At 27.1% G+C, this 21,573-nt stretch overlaps 1 protein-coding gene across 3 annotated transcripts in view; it reads left to right on the forward strand.

Annotated features, from left to right (window-relative positions):
• Positions 1-3,376: 3,376 nt before the first annotated feature.
• LOC116777299 (anion exchange protein 3) overlaps positions 3,377-21,573 on the forward strand; it is a 33,033-nt gene continuing 14,836 nt past the window's right edge. For 2 of the 3 annotated variants that reach the window (XM_032670765.2, XM_032670767.2), the window contains exons 1-2: positions 3,377-3,460; positions 18,513-18,651. In XM_032670765.2, coding sequence (XP_032526656.2) covers positions 3,392-3,460; positions 18,513-18,651 — 208 coding nt within the window. In that variant the 5' untranslated portion in view covers positions 3,377-3,391. Of the gene's footprint in view, positions 3,461-8,096; positions 8,246-18,512; positions 18,652-21,573 lie in introns of those variants that run through there. The other variant, XM_032670766.2, reaches the window with a different exon arrangement.

A 21,573-nucleotide genomic window follows, 5' to 3' on the forward strand; every position in this document is an offset into this window, starting at 1 on the left:
AGAGCACCGAGTACTCAAATTAATACTTACTTATGAGTTCGCAATATTAAATTTAGAAAGGGGACTTTTAATTTAACTGTTACCATATTTCTAAGTCAAAGCAATGTATGAGGATTTTATACTTCGTCGTCAGTAGTGAGTTTCTTTGTTAGGTAATAAAAAATAACGGATGTCTGTTTTATGGGCCTAAATTTAAAAATATGTATGATTTCGAATATATTATCAAATAAACAGGAATTACAACGTAGGAAATACGAAAAAAAAACACATAATCTAGAAATATCAGAAGTGCTAGAAGTTGAAAAAATATATATTTTATTTCCACCTTCTAGATATTAGATACTTATAACCCCTTCTATTAATTTTATTTCATTTTAATATTCTATGTAATTAAATTCGAAGTCTTTTATATTTATATTTATATATATCATTTTATTTTATAGGACATATAACTTCCGTTTTTACAATCCTTTCTTACCCAAAATTCGTTTCAAATGCTATGTGTATGAATAAGTACATATTAATACAATAAATATATTAACATATATATATATTTTATACATGATATGTATATGAATTGTACTTCATTTGCCGATACAGAATGTCATGGCTTACTACTCAAATAAGATGTTAAAAGTCAGAAAAAGAACAGATTTTAATACGACTTGGTTAAACATAATTTGAGATAAGAAATCTAAAAAACGGTTTCTATTTAATTTTTAATTATAAAGTAATGTTTCATAAAATTAAACCCTGCCTCTTTATAAATTTAAAGATTAGTATAATTTTGAATTAGTTGCGTTTGCATTTTTATGACATTCATTTTGGATTTTAGTTTTAATATATTCATATTTTTAACAGCGTTTTGACTTAAAAAGAACTATTAATACACTTTTTGTTAGCGAAGTTTGCTTTAAACATTAAAGTAGTACAAATATTATAAATTTTACACATATAGCATAGAAAGCCTTTTTAGGCTTAGTTAATTGATTTAATTAATTCCTAATATAACTAACAATTTTGCTAGAAATAAAAAAAATGAAATTTTTTATAGTTACATGCCAAAACTTTAGTTGACTATAATATTTATTAATAATAATTATATATATTAAGAGAACAGAACAACAATGTCGGAACAAAAATTATATTATACTATAATTATTTAATACTACATAAAATTCTTGGGAGCAGTGCTTCTATACAAGCGTAAGAGTGTAAAGCATCCTTGTTTACACTTATAATTCATTTAGTTTATAAATAATCTATTGATTTAATTATATTGTTTATGGCCTGAAACGCTAAAATTCTCTTTTTGAATATTCCGACCACTTTTTGTGCGACATTGACAAACTATGTCAGTGTCGTACGATGTAGTACTATATTTTACTAACTAAAATATCAACTGTTATCTCTATTTTACGGGAAACGTCTAATCATGAATGTATTGTCGTGCTATACGAATGTGTAAACTGCCGAATACGTTGTGGTGACTAGTCCCCAAGAGCAAAGGACTAAAGATTTCTCACCGACCGATATGGCTGTCACCACCTTTGTCTGTCTGCACTGATCTCGTAAAATTTCTATGTATATCTAGGGCGTAAGTTACCTTTATGTACCACAAAGAATTTTTTTAAGGTGTGTTATCTGTAGGTAGTGATATAGTATTCTTTAGAGATATTGACAAAATTAACAGTTTTTAACTAGCATTTGAAACCAAAGTCTAGAGAAACGAGCTAGCTGAAGTGAAGGTAACTGCTATAATCCTGAAATCCTAAAGTACTAATGTTGAATATAAATTTTAGCCACCTTGCATAGTTTGTTTATTATTAATTAACTATTCCGTGATTATAGATGATTTCGACAAAACAGTTTCATCGTTTCTGAAAATTTTATTTGTGTTAACCAATTGGAAATATTAATTATTTTTCATTATTAAAAGTTGTTATAATCAATGTTTTTCTATAAACCTCCACCTCAACCAATTAATAATTAAAGGCAAGAAATCTGTTAGGGACTAACATTATTTCGATAACACCGCCCTGTCATATAAAATCGGCTTTTATTTACCGCTATGTTTCATGTGATAAATGACACTTCCTGAAGTTCTTACGCCCTTTTCTCATTTTGTCCAAACCTATCACACCTTTCCTTCTTAAAATAGCTCCTAAAGTAGAAAGGCGCCAGACTTCCGTGGACAACAGTAATGACTTTTCGTCAACGCGTTCGTCTCCTCAAATATCGTCTTTTGACATAAAAAACCAAGATCATTTGGGTTTGAAAAGATATAAGTTATCTATATCTATATTTAAATGACATGATCAATAGTTAAGATGATGAAAGGTCATTATTAAAAGATCCATCTTTAAAATCTTAACGCAGAAATGAGAAAAATTTTATACGATAAGCTATAAGTGGAGATCTATAGTCTTTTGTTATTAGTGTAATCAATTAATGCTAATTAATACTTATTAGTATAATCAATAATATTCTTTTGACAGATCAATAGTCCTTTTTGATATAAGACGCTGTGTTGACGAAGTTATCACAGTTTCATAACAATAATGAAATATAAATTTTATAACTTTTAATTACCGTAATAGGTATTGTTGTTAATTGGCATCAATAAATATTCCACCTACGACATTGTACACGATTTGTGTATAAAAACGTTCAGTACAATCGGATTAATAAGGTAATTAGGAAAGAAACCCTAAGGTTTCTGATATTAATTATTGTTCAGGGTCGGGATTTGATTAAAAATCGTATTTTTCTAAAAAAAAATAAACTGTAGGCTAAATAAATTTATTTTTATATTCTAATTAATACTAATTATCTTACAGGTTTACTATAGACCGGAGGAATGTTAATTTAGAGCCTAAATTAAGGTTTTCCATTATAAATATTTATAAATGTTGGAAAAACCAGGAGTAGATACATTACAATAAAAAAAACTAACTTGTCTAGTGGTAAATATATTGAATATTCATTTTTTATAAACATGTAACTTATAGTAATAAATATATCCAATAACTGTATAAAATATGTATACATTATCAATTCTTATAATAAATGTCCAATGTCGTTTCAAAGCAGAATTAAACCCATGACTAGTAAAAGTTTGCCTATATAAAATAAACATATGTTATGTTCCATTGATATTGATTTGGACCACCTGCGCACACACACGTCCTTGACAATAATTTATTAACTATTATATATTGTTTAATGGTAATATGAATTGCTCATATTTTTGTTCGATGTTTTGCAGTATGGCTCTATATTCGCATCGTATTAGTCGCGCTTCCGTTGCTTCTGTATTGAAGCAGAAGTAAAATAATAAATACTATATAATCTATTGTATTTTAAATTAGTGGGTGGTCAAAAAAATATAATGTTGTGCTTGCCGGGAGTTGTTACGGGGACCTCTGCACCAAAATTGTTTACTCTTACATATAAAAAGGTTAGTAAATAAACTTAAAATTGCTTAGCAAAATACATAGTAACATAGGAAACAATGATACATACACAGTTTAAATAAAGAATTCTGTGAATTAGAATTATAAGACGTAATAATGGCTAGTAATTCCTTTATACGGTTTACTGAATTTGAAATTTTTACTCAGCGTTAACGTGACATTATAATAATCGAATTATAATATGTATTCGTTAAGCAACGTTTGACACAAAATTATACGTATCCTATTAAAATGCTGTATAATATATATTTTGTTTAATAAAATGCTTGTAAGAAGTATAATGACAAATTAATATTTTCTCACAAATAGCTCTAAGAAAGGAAAGGGTCAAATTAAAAGTTGAATTATTAAATTTTAAGTTAAATGTTAAATTAAATGAAATTTAATACTTATTAAATTATATTTTGCACATATTTTTTAACATACAAAATTAATATTTTTTAATTATTAAAACAAAGATCAATAACAAAGTATACAAAATTTAAATATAATTTTCATTCATGTTATAACAATAACATTTCAGTGCTTGTCATGAAATTGTCGGTTGTAAGGCCTTAGTAATTCTGTACTCGGAAATTTATGTTTACAAAGTAACCGGGAATTTAAATTATAACAAGAGCATTTTCAGCAATCGTGTTATTTTCTGCTTTGATTTTATTTCTTCCAGTTAAATTATTTTATAAAATGGAAAATATGAAAAATGTGTATTCATTAATACGAGCTGGATTTAAAATTTAATTTCTGAAACATTATGTTAATTTTGGAATATGAGGTCCTGGCACGATAGTTTATTAAAACATCTGGTTCGTTCTATTCCAGATATTACAAAAATAATTTATAGTATCAATGCAATTACCGTGGGACAAATTGGTAAGTGTTACAACTGACGGAGGCAGAAACACGAGTGGACAAAATAAGGGGTTGATAGGTAGAATAAAATCGAAATGTGCCGAGATAGGATGTGCCATCCCATTATTTTTCCATTGCATCATCCATCAAGAAGCGTTATCATGGAAAGAAGTAATGGACATCGTGGTATCGACTGTAAACTACATCAGAAAAAATGGATTGACTCATAGTCAATTTCAACAGTTTCTGTCCGATAGGGAAGCAGATCATCGAGATGTTCTTTATTATTCTGAAGTACGATGGTTAAGTAAAGGCGCAGTGCTGAAAAGATTTTTTGATCTCAGAAAAGAAATCAATACTTTTATGAATGAAAAAGGCAAATCTATTCCAGTGCTGACAGATACTCAATGGTTGATAGACCTTGGATTTTTGACAGTTGTAACTCATGAATTAAATACGCTAAATTTCAGGCTTCAAGGTAAAAAAAAACTAATTTAACAAGGTTAAAAAAAAACTAATTTACCAAGGTAAAAAAAAAACTAATTTCACATAAAAAAATGTACACCGACGTAAAAGCATTCCAAATGAAAATTAAACTAATAAAGCATATTGATGAAAAAGAGTTGGATCATTTGCCGAATTGTAAGGAGGCTGTTGAGGAAGCTAGAATTAATTTTCATTGGAACAGTGATAACATGAAGGATATTTTAATACAACTGGAAACTCAATTCAGTGAGAGATTTTGTGATTTTGAAAAAGTTTCCAGCAAACTGAAGGTGTTTGAAAGCACTTTCTATGAACTCAATGATCTTATTAAGTTTTATGGTAACTTACCTTCTGATTTTGACGAATTGAAAAAGTTTGCTAAGCAGTTCATTACAATTTATGGTAGTACCCATTTATGTATGTGAACAAACTTTTCAATTGTCAATTAGAGAGAAAAGAAATATGCATCACGTCTCACAAATGAGCATTTGAAAGCTATTCTATGAATTGCAACTACAAAGATGACAGCCAACTTACAAAATAGCCTCCCAAATACAACCTCAGACGTAACACTGAAAGTATATTAGTAATTTTGTAATTTTAATTTCTTTTTTAATTTCGTTATTTGTTTACTATAAACGTAATGTAATTACGTGTACGAATAAAATTCCGTATGTTTTAGCAATTTTAATGGCATTTAAATGTTTTTATGGGATTTGAATTATATACGTATATTCGGCTTCTGGGGTTTATATCACTCGTGCGGCCCGGCCCGTCTTTAGCTTATTTTGCCACCTAGTGGCCCTTGTCTGCCAGAAGCTTGCGGACCGCTTGACTATAGCAACAATTTCATGACCAGCACTGAAAGGTTATTGTTATAACATGAATGAAAGTTATATTTAAATTATGAATATTTTGTTATTAATCTTTGTTTTAATAAATAAAAATATTAATTTTGTTTATTAAAAAATATGTGAAATAATAAAATTTAATATTAAATTTCATTTAATTTATTACATTTCAAACAAATTTCATTTCCGTTCTCGTAACAATTATTATTATAATTATCAATACTCAATTGGAGTGCTCTCATATCGAACTTTGCATGCCACGCTTTGAAACTAGAATAACAATTCTAAACAAATATTATTTTAAATTTAAAGGAACAAACTGAAAAATATATATTTTTAACGTAGATCAATTTCTTAAACCTAAAAAAACTCATAAAACATATAAATATTTACATTTAATTATGACCAGATGCTTTTTTCGGTGTTGTCTGAGGTGTAGACTTTTATCTGTTTTTATTACTGAAAACAACAAGATTAAACATATTAGTTATCACCGTACTCCTGACTTACTCATGTTTTGATAAACATTAATAACCCTAGATTAGACGGTGATTCAAACATTTGTACGCATTCTTTACGCTCGGACATTATTAAGAAATTATAAAAATTTTGAAAGCATATAAGTAAATAAATGTAAATTTAATATTCATGTAAATATGCTATAATGCATTATAAATACTAACTAATATTAATAAACAATTACTCAATTATTCAACTTAAAACATTGATTTGATCAGAGTTTCTGAAGAGAAACTGCAAGGTTTTTATAACTTTTCTGAAATTATCTTTATATTTTATTATATTGTTTCGATTTATTATTCTGAAAGACAAAGTATTTTTTGTTAAATGTGTATAAATTTCCATAAATAAATTTTCAAAAATAATGTGTCTGAACAATTCATTCGATACATATTCATAAATACATAAATAACGGATTCATTACCACATAATAAATTATATAATGTCCGTGAAGAATACAAATATTTGATAAAACAATATTTTTTAACAATATCCGTATTACATCTCATATTTTACCTGTCCCTATCAAGTCTGTCACTTGTTATCTAAATAACATTGTAGTATAATGTCTATGTATATTTATATTATGTATATTCAATATTAATGCTTCGTATTTCACAGATGTTATTGACACGTACTAAAAATCGACAAATTGAAATATGTATAGCCAATTCGTCAGTTAAAATTTAAAATATAAAGTATAATATTGTAGAAAAGAAATAGTTAAAAAGTACATAGTTGACTAAAAAAAATATATATAAACAAAATTGATTCCAATTATAGTGTAAAATTTATCGATAATATAACTAATAATTTTAACCCTCAAATTGTGATACAATTTATAACTTTATTGCTGATTAATTAAATATGTCAAAATGTTTCTATTTTCTTAAATTATGATATTATTCATGAAACTAAATTGTTATTCACAAAATATTTATTTCGGAGTTCAAATCTAGAGTTGTGTAAATTGGGATTATAAGAACACAAATATACCAACAAGAGATATTATTAGAAAACTGTCTTCAAAACCGTACCTCCGTAAATATATTATGTCAAGAAGTAATTGGCACAGAAAAATTCAAATACAAATATATTTGGATTAACCTCAAACATCTTGCAAGTTGTTAATATATCTGTAATAAGAAATGATTGCAATAGTGCTGAATATTAAAATTTCTTATTTCTTCAGCATGAAATCTTGATTTTACTCAGCCAATCAATTTTCGATCATATTGAGTATATCATACCAATATTGTAAATATGAATTTTTTAAAGTATGGATGTTGTTAGCCGTTCAAGCAAGAGAAAATCAGTGAATTTTTAACGAAACTATTCGGTAAAGTAGCTTATTTATCAAAAAATATGAATATTACGAAGTTACACGAGACAGACTTGAAATGTCATTGCTGATCGGTTACCATGTCTATCCTTTAAAGCATTCATTTTTATGACCACCTTAACACATCTACTCAGACGGAATGGGAAACAAAAAAATTATCTATTAATATTTTTATTCTTTGTCACTATGCCATTTAATGAAACAGAGAATAAATGTATGTTTTCTACTCTGTGTAACAATAAAAGACTTTGGTTAATTTAAAATTAATACTACAATAACCATATATTTTTGCAAATGTGTGTTTGAGTTTTTTTTTTTATTTTCATATATATATATATATATATATATATATATATTCTACGTGTAACCAAAAAGCAACCAACATTATTTGAAGTCAATAATAATAAATATAGATAAAATTTTAAATTTACTCAACACCAATATAAGTTTTGAAATAATTTTTTCATTCTATATATATAATTACTGAATGAATATATGATGAATAGTGAAAATTATTCTGTTACAGGTGAGTACAAGGCGAAGTCTAATCTGCAGTCGCTGGCGCAGGTGCTCGCGCGCTGACGGTTGAGTTAGTTTGCGGTCCATTAGTCGTTCCGCTGACGGCGTTCTATTAGCAAGTGTTTTGTGCCGCAATAGAAGACGGTCGAGATAAAATGAACAGCGGCAAAAGAAAACTATCGTTCCTCGGGTTTGCTTCTCAGGTAATATATACTTTTACATTATTATTACATAATTTAAAGAAAATATGCTATCCCTTAAAATTTTACAATAGCTCTCCAGATTTCTGATTGAGAAAAGAAACACTCTCAGATGATTGTGACAATTATAGGATTAAATACTAACCTTATAACTATTTTAATTTACTTGATCCAAGTCGTTTTCCTTCTCATATTTCACTATATATTATTTTCTTTATCTCATGTAATTCAAGATCATTTATACATCTCTTTATAAGAAGTGTAACCATATAAAAATGCGATTTTATTCATTTTGCTTACATTGATTGATATCAACAAAATCCTCAGCAGTGAGTAGTGTATTACTACACTACTCATTGTTTCGGAGAATAAGAATTAAACCTATGGCGAAGTCAAATTGTTGTGGTAATATTTAATGGCATATATTTTATACTTGTTGACGATCATCTTATAATTCAATGTGACACAGGGAAAATAAACGTTGTTATGAAAACCATTTCTACGGGTTAAAATTCGTATAACATTAAGTATATTATAGGAACATGATGGGATATGATTAAGGCAAGTTATATTCAATTACGTTTTCTTCTACTTCTTTTCAAATAAACTTTTTAAGACTTATAGAAAAAAATCATAAGAACTACAATACCTAAATGTTGCATAATATATCAGATATATGTAAGACATTATTATTATTTTTATATCTCTTTTTCAACATCGTGACATTTTTACTTCAATTGTTATAGTTTCTTAATGCACTATCATGATCTTTTACTTTATATCCTTATAACCATCTCTTCCATTGCAGTAGATTTATTATCTTAATTCGATTTTATTGAAAATAGTTTGAAAACGCTTAAAACATTAAATATTACTGATATTTATAACGTGTTGTAACTCGATGTCTTTACTTCTAATATGATTCTTGCTTGCAAACTTAACCACTTTATATTTTTTGCAATACTGACCTTAAAGGCACCAAACCTGTTATCGTCAAAGCAGTGACGAATTAAAGTCAAGCGATGAGAAATATTTTATTTCAAACTCTGTCAATTATCTTCTTTAACATAAGTAAATGGTTCACTTTTATTAGAATAATACTAAATTATTGATTTACGCAAAAAATTATATATGAAATCTTGTGGAAATATATTTATATTTTATTAAAAGTTTATATTGTGCTTGAAATTACGATATCAATAAGACTTCATATAATTATAACAAGCTAGTTCGACCTTGACATGAGAATAAAATTACCACACCCAATGATATAATAACTTATAGTAACCATGGCTTTTACATTTCTATGAACTTATTCAAACTTATTTAATAAAATATTTTTTTTTAAACAAGTTAATAGTCGGTATAGGTAACGGTTAATACTGAAATATTAATATCATAGGTTTATTTCTATCGTATTCCAATTGTTTTAAATACCGAAAACAAATCTATCCGATTTTCAAATTTATTACATGTACAATTGTATACCGAAAGTAAATTATTATAAATACATTAAAGACTGTGCAATTAGCTGTATTACAAATAAATCACTTGATTCTCTGCCGTTATGATGTCCGATGTTTCAATATTATTGTAATGAGTAATTCATTGCTGCGCTTAAAACGACATCATTTTAAATATGATAGAAAACATGTTATAACTATTAGAAATTCTAGAATTGTTTAGAGAAAGATTTATCTGACTTGTTATTACAAACTGTTGATTTTTTGATAAATTATGTGAAGATTTTTTTAAGCTAGCTGTGCACTGTCAAAGTGTCATGATAGTTAGTAGACATTGGATTAGCTAGAAAATATTTAGACATTCTGAGTTATTACATTTAATTTTCAATATGGACGTAACTTCTAGAGGAATACATATTTACTTACAAAAATAATAGTTGCCAAGAATTTTTATGAACACCAATATACATTTTAAATATAAATCTCTTGTAATTTTAAAGAAATGTAATGAAATATTCATTATATTTGAGAAAAGTGATTAGATGTATAACAGAATTAAAATCTAGTTAAGTCATGAGCTCGTGATTAACCGAGGAAATCTTAAAATTTTACAAAGGAACACTCATTTTGTTTTCGTAAGATTAGATTTCTTTTTTTACTTAATTTTCTTCTAATAATAAAGACAAGATGTAAACGTCAATGTTATTCTTTATGAAAGACATTAAAAATAATATATTTTTTTGTAGATTTGTGTGAAACAAATTATATAGATATTTAAAGCAAAAACGTACATGTTTACATGACTTCATTTAGTTCGCAATGGTAACGTGACAATAATCACCTTTGTCGAATTGTATAATTGGACATCCTGATAATAATATAAATGCAGTGTGAAGTTGGTTTATATTGTTTTGTGCAGAGTACATTGTTAGTCTAATACGATGTTAACATGTTGGTTGATTAAGTATCTATTTTACACTTTATCCTCTGTACTAAATTATCATGCCAATCTCATTTGTAAAACCAATGGTCAACCACTTTTTAATATAAATACACACCATTCTAGTTCTTTTTTGCTAGAAGGATTGCTAATATTGTATTAGTTACACGGATTTAAGAGATATATCTCTCTTGTTTGATCTTGAACCCAAGCTAATATACATATATATATATATATATATTTAACATCGCGGTCTGAACGATTAGATAAGTTTATCACCACTCTCAAAAGAATTGTGAAATGGGTCAGGAAAGCAAAGTTTAATAAAGTAAATTACTCTCGGTTTAAGGTAATCGGCAAATCACAACCACTGTAAAAGACAGGTCGGAAAGCTTTCTACTTGAAAAAGCGTTAATAATTTCTAAAATAAATTATCTTTATGTTAAGGTCGTGAATGTTAGGCCAAAATATAATTAATTAGCCTAGCAGTTACCGTTTTCTTGAGTGAGATAGTCGATAGTTCACTTCCTGGTATACTAAAGTGTCAAGATATCAAAGGTAAGTAAGTGTAAAGTATAAAGTTCGTAAACCTATATTTCAATTTAAAAGTTATGGTTTAAGTGCTATCAACTTATGAACCCTTATATAAATATTAGTACACTCAATTTATGCTTTTGGCTTGTCTTGAATAGATCCAACGAGTTAGTGCCTATTACATTGTTTGAAGAGATCACTTCTTTTTAGTGCACCTCGAATGAGTTTTGGTTATTTACTTTGTTACTCAGCATATAAACAAATGGTCTGTCACGAATACTTGTTATATTACTCAACTATACAAATATTTGCTTGCACGTCTTCATAAATTACGATTTTATAGTACCCGTTTACTAAGTTTTTAAACATCATATGTATAATGTAAATGACTCAATATATAATATGCAACTCAATAAATAAAACAAAATATATAACGTTCACAAATGGAGTGTGAAATTAATAATTTGATTTAATTATTTGTCGCCTTTATGTAAAATGCTTTTGGAAAATTACATGTTAGAAATAAACGAGCGTTGTCGTTCCTATTATTATCTTCAAAAGTTGTCACTATGTGTCCTTTGCTAAGAGATCAATAAAATTCTTGCAATTAGCACATATATATCTATTAATTTACATTTTCTTTACCTGTTAGGTATTTAGAGCAAATAGAAAACAAATCAACATTGTCCTTCGAGCGGTACGTCAACATATGATAAACAGTTGTTTTTTCTTTAATGAAGAAGTTAAAAAGACTTTATATTTATAAATACATAATGCACCATAACTCCTAGTCAAATCCATTCCAGCACATTCTGCACGTCACCAGGATGAAAAAAGCTGCCAGGACGGCAAGTGTATAACTTGTAATAACGTTTCAACCTTTTTCACGGGACTCAATACTTGTGTCATGACCTTTTATTTGTAAAATTATTATATATCCTCCATTACCGTATGAAATAGCCATACTTTGTAAACAATACAACCAAAACTTACCAGGCTAAGATATATTATTCAATGCTTCAACATATAAATAAAAATATGGAAATGTATTTTAATTTGTTTTTCTACTGGAGAAGATTTATTAAAAGCCAAAAAGTGGCTAACGCATATTATTCAAGACTATAATATTATTCATCAGGATTTAACATGATTTCTCATCTACTGTGAGTTAATTAGACAAAACGGTCCCACCAGCTTCTCGACACTGTCAAGTTTGACTTAACTTATACTGAAATAAAAAATATTGAAATAGAAAGAAGACAAAGATGAAACATTTTGACTTTTTTTATTATAATAGACATATTATTTTTAGATCTTCTAGTGTTACCGTTAACAATTCATGAACTTTTATATATATAATAGGTTATATATATATATATTATAATCATGGAACATTGATGGGTAATTTTATAATCGTTTTTAATTGTTTTGACTTTAACATGAGAGTGTTTTTCTTTCAAAGCAGTTTTAGTTTTTGATTCTTAACAGGATGACATTGAAAATAAATAGAATAGTATGAATAGATTTTGGTTAAAATTATTATTTGTTCACGTCTTAGTGAAACATTATACAGTATTTTAAGTGATAAAGAATACAAATGTATTCTAAGAACTATGACGTAATTTAAAATTATCATATCAATATAAATGTATTAACAAAATGATCCAAATTATTCTTGTCAAAATTTAACAAATGGCAATATATAAATTAGTATACAGTGAAGGATAGTTAAATTTCCGAAAATATTCTCCTTTTTTTAGGATTCCGTAAAATAATAATTGAATGAGAAGCATTCTCAGTCACTTGGATTTCTACGCTACACTTGTGTACGCTAAGGATTTTAAAATTTTAATTTAAAATATCCTATTTATCAAGTTAATTAATATGGATGTCAATGAGAATGAAGCACAATTAAATGAACTGGGCACTAGTTAATCCTAACATGGTTTTTCACATGTTAACTTTTAACAAGTCACACTATTATGTCGACATAATTGGATTTAATCCAAGGTATTGGTGCGTGATTAGGAAATCACACGCATCTGCCATCTGTTCCATAAAATTGTATTATTAAAATTTTATTTGTGAAGTCGCAGAACAGTCTGGTATCCTACAGTAATTGTTTTTTTATTAGAAGATAACATTCGATAGGTATATTTAATCTTTCACCTTCAATGAATGACAATGACAAAACTAAACCAAAATATAACGTTTTTAGTCTTCATTCCTTTTTTCATATGTAACATTTAAATTATATGATTGTTTATATAGTGAAATATAACAATAATACGAAAATCTACATTTTATGTCCTTATAAATATCTGTTCACTCCAAAAGCTGATTCCGAAAAGGCCCTCATTTAATTATGTTCGAATTATATGTGTTTATTTCGATGTTAACATCATTTTATCAATTGCGCATCGTAAAAATTTCGAAACAAAAGTTCAATGACCTATTACATTTTTAATTAAAGGATTATTCAAATGACTAACACACTACACGATAAAGATTTTGAATTATCCTGTGACATAAAAAAAACACAAGTTATATATTATATAACACACATCGTCCTTTTCTATAACGAAGTAGAAGTAGTAAAATTAGATAACACTTGTAAATTGCGATAACGATATATAACAGTGAAACGAAACGTGGGTGAATAGGAGCCCTAATAAGATTAAAGTGTGGTACTTTAATATTCTCCAGAGATTACAGACATTATATCAGATGGTAGTCTTTACTGTAGTTTGAAGTATTATAAAAATCCACTAGTACTTTGTAAATATAAAATTAATGTGTATCTAAATTTGTACAAAGATTAATAAAAACCTTGTATTTTATTATTTAAGGAATGGAAGAACTTTATTTAGTTTCCTAAGGGGTCATTGTAGCGTCACGATGGATATGTTCTAATTAGCGCCAATGGTAGCGTTATGGTATTTAGATGGTTTTTCTAACTGACGCTAATAAGCGTAAAATCTTCGGAATTAGCAGTTTAATGGGCAGCAACTTAACTTTTTTTAAATATTGGAGGTAAAGTCTCGTAGTTTAATCTAGGAAACCTTGAAACTGAACAAAAAATATTCTCTTGCATTAATTTAAAATTTATATAAAGCAGTTTAATTGTATAGTATTAAAACATATTTCTTGCTATTTACAACTATCTAAAGCTATAATAAAAGTTTAGGTCATGTTATTTTACTCTGGTATATAAAAATTCATGTCAATAAGATTATCTTAGTTTTCCCCAGCAACTTAATCCGGTTAACCGCTCTAAACAAATTATGCGTCAACAGGTATATTTTCGACATTGCATTGAAAATATTCTGTTTATGTTGAAAATGTTATATATTTGTTTGAATAAGTTTCAAGTATTCTAGCCTTATAAAAAGGAAAGACAAAGTATTATGTTCGTCAATTAAAAAAAGGAGACTAATCTTTTTTTTTTAACATTAACATTATTCTTTGGTTTGGTAGTAAAGGATTAATAATAAACAAAGTTTAAAAAAAATATTTCAAATGAATTTCTAAAATTTTTACCAGTATTAATAAGCTCTAATCTATAAATGAGATTGTAGCTCGTAAAACATTAACCATTTTCTAGACGCGAATTAAGGTCGCATAATAAATATACACACTGCTAGATCTATTGTACAACTTTTTAAGAAATAGAAATACAAAATTATAATTTGCTAAGATGAAACAATATATTTCTCATAGTCAATATCCCTTCTCTCATTTTAACAACAGAAACAAAACATAATTAATTTTTTGTACCTTTTAATTTAATTTGTTAGCACAACAAAGTATTTCATTGCAATAATTTTTATACAAAAGTTAAATCAGCTAAAACAGCAGCAATACTTATTCGTTGTCTTCAAGAGCGCCTAACTAATGTCAATATTGGACACCGTTATTTTCATAGTGGCTTAAGAAATAAGATATAAGTTCAATTGAATAATATAAGTAACTAAAATTTTGCAAATCATTGAATACGAATGTATTATTTTGACTCAGTAACAAAATAGGTCCAGTAGTTTAAATAAATGTACGTCATAAAAAACAAGAAAACTATTGTTTATTGTAAATCACCGTAATGTAGAATAAGTAATGATTTAGTCATCTGTTAACGCTGAACAAATATAATTAGATTGATCTAGTCTAAGGTATAAACAATTATACTTACTTATACACTTACAACACGTAATTGAAGCCACCTTTTTATTTGCTCTACTTTTATGTATCGCACGTTAAGGACTAAGATATCTAGGTGAATGGGTGTGGGTGATTTAAAAAACAGTTGTTCATTACCATTCTACTTATAATTTATCAAAACATAATTTTTATACAATATGTCTTTGATAAACTAATATTTGTTATATCGGGGAACCTGCTTTCTTTTGTTTAATGTTGGATGTCTAATATATCTGTAATTTAAAGGGTACAATAATATTAAATACAACAATTACAGGATTATATTGCCGTTATTATCTTGAAATCATGTTTTATATTAAAAAATATATAATTGTATATATATTTTTATATCATAAATTGCAAATTATAACTAATTCAAACTTATTGATTACAAACTTCAATTCAGAAATGTAAAATGAAGATGATTATGTTTTGGCAATTGTTTTTTCTGTGTCATTTCCTACTGTTAATAAGTTACCGTAACTTAATAATTTTTAATATTTAATCCATTGAAAATGTTACTTGATGAATCTGCAAAAACAAATTTTGAAAACAAATATAGTAAAAATAAATAAAATGAAAGACCTTTTTTATTTTTCGTAGAGACGAAATTAAATTACTCGAAAATTTTAACTTTTGTAGCACACAAAGTACAAAATATATTTAAAAGGTATCGTAATATAAACTCGTTACAACCTATAATAAAATTATTTTATTAACTGGTAGAGCCAGTTCACGTTTTTATATGAAAGAAATTTTAAAAATAACTGTAAAATTCTAATATGTTAATACTAAATTTACCAAAGCAATGCAGTTAATAAAGTTATAAGTACCAAGTGTGACTTATGTCGATATAAACAAAATATTTTTCTCAACTATCATATCGTTAAAATCAATCTAAGAGGCCCTTTGTTTATAGTTATTGTATTTTATCGATAGGTTATTTCATTTTGGTTTAAAGTAGATACTAGGCCAGTGCTATTTCTGGATATCCTTTTATCAAGGAAAGACGGAATCACGTTATTAACGTCCACACATTTCCTCTTTGTAAATAAATCTTTTATATTACGAATGAATGATTCGTACATTATTACTTGAGCACAACTGCTGATACTGTTATTAACACGTCACTACATTGATTACTCGAGGTCGCTACTGCGTCTACTCACTTTACGCATCTATTGAAGCTAATTGTATCGTAAATATTTTTTTCTTATCAACTGATGTTCCTTTATTTTTTTATTCTTAAAGTTGATTAGAATTATCTAGAAATGTTGTAAATTTTGTTTTTAATTATTCCAATTAAATTTAACATTATATTAATTAGAATAATTTTAAACTCTTTTATCTGTAACGAAATCAAACCTTAAACAAACATATTAATTTCTAATAATATATTTTACCGCTAGACAATTACATAAACCTTTCCACATGGGCCTTGGTTCACAGCTTTTTATCCTTTGAAAACTTGTAACAAATAATAAAATATTTTGTTGTCCCTAATAGTATCAAATATCTCCAGTTATTGACCTTTGCTTTCGTAGTTATTATTAAAATCAATGTCAGAATGCTAATAATCGATTGCTATATTTAAAATAGTGAAAAGATCGTTACGTCATTCTCGTTATTAATAAAGTAATCGAGCAGACATTTTATATGAATACAATTTTAATAAGACAAACTTTTTATTTTAATTTTAAAAACAATTTATAGAAACGAATGGAATATAAGTAGTCTATAAATAAATTATAAATGTAAAAGTTATTATAAACATATTACTTGAAAGAGCTTTATCGAATGAAACATTCATAACATTATAAATAAAGATTTAGTAGCATTTTCTATTTAAGCCGGTGTTATGTTCTTTTTATATGTGAGTCATTAAAATGGTCTACAATTTTATTAGTTTATACTTTCGATCTTCACTTGTGTGCAGCTTTATTGGAATAAGAAGATTGCAGTTAATAAATTATACTTCTTGATGTAAATATATAAGTGATTTATTAGCGAAAATTATTTTATATTAAAGCGATTTTACTAAGCTATGCTCAATATAAATAAAGACGCAAATACGATACTCTCTACTAACCCAATCATTAAAACCCTTAATGATATTTACAGAAGCTAGAATAAATGTTTATCGAACAGAATAATAAGATTTTAAAAATTACTAATACATTTAGTATTTTTCGAATATAATTTGTTGCATTCCATGAAATGTCTATGTTTTGTTTTCTTAGAAAGCGATAGTATAGTGGTGATTAAATTAAATACATACATGCTATATGTGTTCTAACATCTCTTTAGGTACGTACGTAGAATAGAAAGGTAAAATGATGTTTCTAATGAAACGACAATGCAGTTAAAAAAAAATTACCTCAAAATAAATATTTAGGGAAAACATTTTATTCAGGGATTTTTTAATAAAACAAAGGGAAGATAAAGACTAGACTATGTATTATTTTAATGTTAATTATTTTTTAGTTTTTAGGATGCGATACAAAAATTTACAAAAACCTATAATATAGGATGACAAAATTTTCATGTTTTTATTGCCCAGCCATTGGTTATCGATTAAGTCTTATTTCTAAGCTAGGACTTAAATATTTTTTAAAGCTGAACTTGAGAAGATTCTTGTGTGTCTTCGCTTTATCAATAGCTAATTACATTCGCTTTTTTATAATTTTATCTTAAATATTTCCTAAAAATATAACATATTTGAATCACCTACAATATGCCGAAATATTACATTATGCCACCCCCAATGACGATGATTTAACGAATCTATTTAAGTCATTTTACAAAATATCCAGATAAAAATCACATATAATAATCCGTCATAATGGATTGTTAACGGATAGCAGTTTCATATAAAATACATGTATTAATCGTCGTAATTAATCATTATTTATATATTTTTATACATTTTTTAACTATGAGTATTTTATGTTTGTTTCTATAAATAAAGTAATAATATTCAATTTTGTCATACAACCTGGAAGCTAGGAATAAGTATTTGGGCGCATGCGTGCTTTTGTGCATCAGGATATCGTACCGCGCGAACTCATTTGCTTTATGACAGTGTTTCGATGCACCAGTAATCATAGGTTCCTTAATAAGTAAATGCTTTTGTGGCCAGGGAGAGGATCAAGACGAGCTGCGTCTTGATGAGGAGATGGAGCGAGTCGTTTGGCACGAGAATAACCCGCCAACTCGGCTACAGCCCAGCGGTGAGCCCGTTAGAGATGCAGCAGCCCCGCCACCTCCTTACTCGCCAGGTAATATTCTTTAATAAATATTCTTTATACTTAACGCTTTAATTATAAAATTAAAACTGCTTATTTTCTATAATTTTTTGACAGTTACTCTGTGACGTAAATAGGGTGTTAATAAAATAATCAATAAAATATATTGTTAGTACTAAATCCTTTTTATAAAACTACGAATTATCTTTAGTATAAGTAAAAATCTGAGTTCTATATTTACGTTATTAAATAATAGGTACTGTTTTATATCGGTTATCAATGATGCACGTGAAGTGAAAATCCCACACTATTACAGCGGTAAATCAGAAAGACTACTCAAGATTAATAAATTATTAACACGTATAACTTTTTTTTATAAAAGCTGATAGTTTCTTGTTGCTAGAAACACAGAGAGATTTAAATGCAAATATTTTGCTGAAAATATAGAAAAAACCTAAGAACAATTATGCACTACGCGTAGTTTATCCAAAAAATATTAGTTTCATTTAAATGTACATGACTTTTCAGCAAAAGTAACCGAAACGTCGGGATTATGCAGTTTTTTAAATAATAAAAATCCGCGAAGTTTATCCGAAAAATATTAGTTTCATTTAAATGTACATGACTTTTCAGCAAAAGTAACGGAAACGTCGGGATTATGCAGTTTTTTAAATAATAAAAATCCGCGAAGTTTATCCGAAAAATATTAGTTTCATTTAAATGTACATAACTTTTCAGCAAAAGTAACCGAAACGTCGGGATTATGTAGTTTTTTAAATAATAAAAATCCGCGTAGTTTATCCAAAAAATATTAGTTTCATATAAATGTACATGACTTTTCAGCAAAAGTAACCGAAACGTCGGGATTATGTAGTTTTTTAAAGAATAAAAATCCGCGTAGTTTATCCCAAAAATATTAATATTTTTTAAACGAAATAAAACTCGCGAAAATCTTAGATCTCATTATTACAATAGTACATATTTGATAGGTAAACTTATTTTTGTAACACAATTGTACTATTCAATCCTTTATTACCATAAAAGGTTAGTACAATTTTTGTTTGTCTTGTTTTCAATTTATACTATTTCATTTATAAATTTGTATTCACAGTAACGAAAACCAATACAAAATTATCTTGAAAACCAGACCAAAATATTTTAATACCACTATTGTTGTTATATTTCCATTCTCATAGTATTACCCGAAAATGTAACCCAATAAACCTTCCTCTGTTGGAAGAATAATAATTTTATTATGTGCCATAAGCTTTCCCAGATTTTATAAAATTTGGGCAATTTTTATTTTTAAAAGTGGTGGTGTTATATAACCATCGCGTTTCCAGTGAAAACGATAATTCAAAAAATAATAAGTTCAGCAAATTTTAAATTCATTTTGCATCGTTTTAATATATTTATAAAATGATTCCTGGAAGCTTGCAATACAGCAATATGATATTTAATTGAAGTTGTTCTATTATCGGACGCTATGATTGAATTGGGAAAATATCTTGTTACCCTCACTATACAACTAAAATGTAATCCTTGCTTTTGAGAGCTTAATTGCAATGGTTCAGATACTATAAACCTCTCATGTAACCAAAATATAACTGTTTTCTATATTAATATGGTAAATTTAATGAACGAAAATGTTTTAAGCCCCATCTATGAATTTACTCTGATTGTATTTATATATATGTATTTGTTTCCTTTAATCATATATTACTCTACAAGAGCCCTTTTTCATTTGTGTGAAAATACGAATAAGATTTAAGCCGAATCTTTATACACTTATTAATAAGTTGACGGAAGATAGGCCATAATAATTAAAGAGTATTTCAGATTTTAACACACAAAATCCATTAAATAGATATAAATATTTTTTTTCAGTTAGTAATTCTAAATTCGTTTAAATCGCTTATCAATCCCTGAATCCTTTCATAGAGGTTTACAGATTTACAATATTGGAATAGTTCGATTAAGGAATATAATATATGTAAAAGTAAACCCAATAAAAAATATGTATAATTAAATAATATATGAATTTTACTTTACTACTTAGTGTTTAGTGGACTTACATTCATTAACAATACGAGGTTTTTATTTAATGACAAAGTGTGTTTCTGTGATGTGCTTCCCACGACTAACCAATCATAGGTGTATAAGACATAGCTCTGACATTTTATAAGTTAATTGAAGAATAAACTTCGAATTGACATTTGATTATTATCTTTCATAATAATAAGAAACGTTTGATCAATATCAAACTAGCCTAAAATTATAATTGAATTTTATGCATATTAATGCAAATAATAATACTTTGGTTTGTCGTGGCTCACAGCATTAATTTCCGACACCTAAAAACGTAATAAGGTTTGGAACTAATACACGCTCTCAAAGAATAACGGTAAAGTAACTAGGTACTTGTATTTACTCTGATGTGTAAGAGTCCAAGAACTCCTCTTGCCTTATTTATTTCAGTTCGAATTCATAACTCCTTATTTTGCTACAGTCACCAGGGCCTTGAATAAAACTTTCAGGCATTCATTGACAGTAGTAGCCTTGTATAATCAGGTGATTAGTCTGCTGATTTGTCTGATGTGCTGATTTGCTGATAGTTTTAAATATAAAACTATAAAAAAATTACATAATTCAAATATAATATTATTCAATAATTCAATAATTATATTAATTAAATTTGAAACCTAATTTAATAATTATATTAAGCAGTAACATTTTTCAATCATCATTAAATAAGTTATAATTTGATTTCATGATCAATTGTTAATTAACGAACGTAACTTTTCTAACCCTGATTTTTCTAAGAGAAGCATTGGGCCTTCCTTTGTAGGTGCACTAGTTTGCCAGAACATTTTTGGAACCTGAGGTTATGTTAAGGTGAATGAACATTTAAAGTTTGAATTTATTATGAACAAAGATATTTCTTTTCTATACTCA

Source organism: Danaus plexippus, chromosome Z (assembly GCF_018135715.1).
Source record: "Danaus plexippus chromosome Z, MEX_DaPlex, whole genome shotgun sequence".
NCBI lineage: Eukaryota > Metazoa > Arthropoda > Insecta > Lepidoptera > Nymphalidae > Danaus > Danaus plexippus.